This window comes from Littorina saxatilis, linkage group LG11 (assembly GCF_037325665.1).
Source record: "Littorina saxatilis isolate snail1 linkage group LG11, US_GU_Lsax_2.0, whole genome shotgun sequence".
In the NCBI taxonomy this organism is placed as follows: Eukaryota; Metazoa; Mollusca; class Gastropoda; order Littorinimorpha; family Littorinidae; genus Littorina; species Littorina saxatilis.
This window is the reverse complement of record NC_090255.1, coordinates 16,703,667-16,706,900: the sequence shown is the minus strand read 5'-3', so window position 1 is coordinate 16,706,900 and position 3,234 is coordinate 16,703,667. Positions and strand designations below refer to the sequence as shown.

The 3,234-nt window shown below is 42.5% G+C and overlaps 1 protein-coding gene across 4 annotated transcripts in view; it reads left to right on the top strand.

Moving 5' to 3' along the window:
- Positions 1 to 3,234, top strand: part of LOC138979878 (uncharacterized) — a 61,996-nt gene extending 58,762 nt beyond the window's left edge. For 3 of the 4 annotated variants that reach the window (XM_070352637.1, XM_070352636.1, XM_070352634.1), the window contains 3 exons: positions 848 to 967; positions 2,220 to 2,273; positions 3,026 to 3,234. In XM_070352637.1, the coding sequence (XP_070208738.1) occupies positions 848 to 967; positions 2,220 to 2,273; positions 3,026 to 3,087 (236 nt within the window). In that variant the 3' untranslated portion in view covers positions 3,088 to 3,234. The remainder of the gene's footprint in view (positions 1 to 847; positions 968 to 2,219; positions 2,274 to 3,025) is intronic. The other variant, XM_070352635.1, reaches the window with a different exon arrangement.

Genomic DNA, 3,234 nt, shown 5'->3' with positions numbered 1-3,234 from the left:
GTGGGAAAGTGGGGTGGGGGGGGGGTGGGGGTGGGGTGGGGGTGGGGGGGGGGGGTAGGGGTGGGGTTGCGGGGTGTTCACCATGTAAAAGGATTTACAAGGTGTTGTAAACGGGAAAGAACACTTTTTATATCTTTAAAAGGGTTTGTTTTGGTAGTTCCCCGCAGTGCACAGCTTTTGATTATGGACAACTTTTTATTTCGTAGGCAATGCTTTTTGGTAAAAGCTGTAATATTTGATTCTGTTTATATTTAGGACTTTCAGTTGTTGGTTGTATAATATGTGCTTTTCGTTGCACGGCATTTGCCCTTTTTTTTTAAACTTTTTTTTTCTTTATTTTTTTTCTTTTTTGGTTACTTCTTTGTTTACGTCCATGTTTGTTTGTTTGTCTGTTTGTTTGTTTTTGTTTGTTTGTGTGTTTGCTTCTTTGTTTTTTTGTATGTCTTTCTTTTTTTTTGGTCATGCAATAGGTCCTCGGCAGAAGAGTGAGCTTTGTTTGCATGCTTATTGTTTTTTCTTTGAACCAATTCATCGATTACAGACGTAACTTCTACGACGACGACACCGATGGCGAAAAGTACAACACAAACCACAACCACTCCATCCACCACAAACACACAAACAACCCCCACCACAACCACCACTACTCCATCTAAACCTTTAACCACCACTACTACATCTAAACCCACAACTTCTACATCTAAACCCACTACTACATCTAAACCTTCAACCACCACTACTATTTCCAAACCCACAACCACAACTACTACATCTAAACCCACAACCACAACCACCACCACTACAACATCTAAACTTTTAACCACCATTACTATATCTACCCCCACAGCTACAACATCCACCCCTACCAAACCAACAACAACAACAACCACATCAACCACAGCAACGACACGAACAACAGCTAGACCGACGTCACTACCACCAACCATACCATCTACAGGTTCTAGTGGTAGGCCTTTTTCTCATTTCATTCCATTTCTGTTTCTGTGCTTATGTGTGTGTGTGTGATAAACAGGTTGTGAGGGGTGGTCTAAAAGTTTCGATTCTGCTGATACTTGGTTGAAAGTGACGTATTCCTTTACGCAAAGCGAATCTAAATTCTTGTGCGGTCTCGGCTAGCCGCCTAAATATGAATTTTTGGCTCAAAGAAGAAAAATCCAATGTTCAAGCGATACATTGAGGATTTTCTACAATCAAGCTGCTTTCTATGCATAGCGGCAATTTCTTGCTGAATTGATTTGACAGTGGCATAGGGGTCAGCTACAAAAATCAGCTAAAAAATAAAAATAAAAAAATAAAAAAAATTCAAAGAAAAAAAAATCCTTATCTGCACAGATTGTTGCAACTTGGTGTGTATCCAAGTATCACAATATCCCGTGTGCATGCCGGGACAGAGCTGTGGCGGCCATCACGACTGTGACATGGACACTGGAAGGATTGTATCTGTAACAGTAACTGTCGGTTTCCCGCAGTTCCTACCCTATCTCATCTTCCCCAAGTCATTTTCGCTAGTAAACGACAACTTTTGCACAAATGAGAAAAACTCCCCATGGCAAAAGTTCAAACATTTTAAAGTGAAATGTAAATGCTACGCAAATTTATTTCAAGGAGTCTGGAGTCACCCCAGACACGTTTTCTTGCACTATTATTTTTAATCAGCGAAAAAATTTCGACGTTTAGCTATTCTACCAACGACCTTTGTGCCGAATAAGGTAATACCGCTTTGCAAACTTTATTATTTTTCCAATAGTGTTTGTCGCTTGAAGACTTCGGAGTACTTTAGTAAACTTTTGAAACGCCCCTCGCACTTAGTGGCAGTCATCACCAGCATTTTAGTTTCCCCTATTGCCTGGAGACCGGGACAGAAAGTGTTAGAAGTAATGTTAGTTGGTATTGTTTGCCTTGCTCACTCAAAGTCTTCTTGCTTTTTACATGTTTCCAGTGAAACAGGCGCTCAATTTCATTGTCACAGTTCATCGCCTTGTTTCTGCCACTCTGTTGCCTTGTATTGCCACTGCATTGCTATGTTACTGTGTTTGTTATTTGTTGCTATTTTCTGTTCTTCCTTCTTTTAAAAGAGCCCCTCCCCAAGTTTCTGCCAGCGGTACCGCCTCCACCCTCCCCCCCCCCCCCCCCACCCACTCTCTCTTTCACCCCCACCCCACCATGCAATGATGCACGTGCTATTCGTCTTGTTTCAGGTGGGACTGGACCCGTCCTCATTGGAGGAGGGCCTGGAGGATCCGGCAACCGCAGTAAGTTTGTTTTTTCGTTCATAACTTTCACGTGTATGACCATTTTTTTACGTGGCCCCGCCATTGAGGCAGCCATACGCCGCTTTCGGGGGAAGCGTGCTGGGTATTTTCGTGTTTTTATAACCCACCGAACTCTGACGTGGATTACAGGATCTTTTCCGTGCGCACTTGGGCTTGTGCTTGCACGTACACACGAAGAGGGATAAGGCACTAGCACTGAATAGCATGTCTGCACGTAAGTTGTGTCGGCGCTGTCTCGGCCGCCAAGTTTCGGTTACCCTTTGATTTACCAAGTCTTTTTTGAAAAATCTGCGTGCGTGCGTATACATATGATTAGCATTAAAAAAATGTAGACCAACACAAACTTGATGGTGCTTCTTTAATTCCAAAGAGAGATGTCAGATGAAGAGCGGGTGTGATCAAACTTAGTCATGCTTGAAAAAGGAATGTCAATCAGTGAAAAAGTCTTAAAATGTCCATGCAAGGCTAAATCCGGCACGGTTTTTGAAAAACTTTTAAAACCGGAAAATCCGGTTTCTTAAAGTAAAACTTAAAAACAAAATTCTTTCAGTTTGGATGGGTGATGGAGGCAAAATGTGTATTATTTTATCATTTATTAACATCATTTAATTACCAGGAGAGGTCTCGTTGGCCCCCAGACTTGGCCCTGCCCCCGTGGACTCTGGCCTTTCAGGTTTTTCACTTTTTGTGTGTTAGCCCTGTTAATGCAAAGGGTGACTTCTTTGTTTCAGTTCACCCGTTCACCGTGGTAACAATTGGATTGGCTTTGATCGTCAGCCTTCTGCGAGTGTGATGTCATCAGGCAACGGTCTTGCGTCATCGATGACGTGACGTCATTTGGGGGAATGTTCAATGAAATTACAACAAACTGCGTGTTCTATTTTTACACCTGTGATTGTGAAGCTTCTTCTTTCGAGGGGGTGGCTTAAAAAAGGGAAGA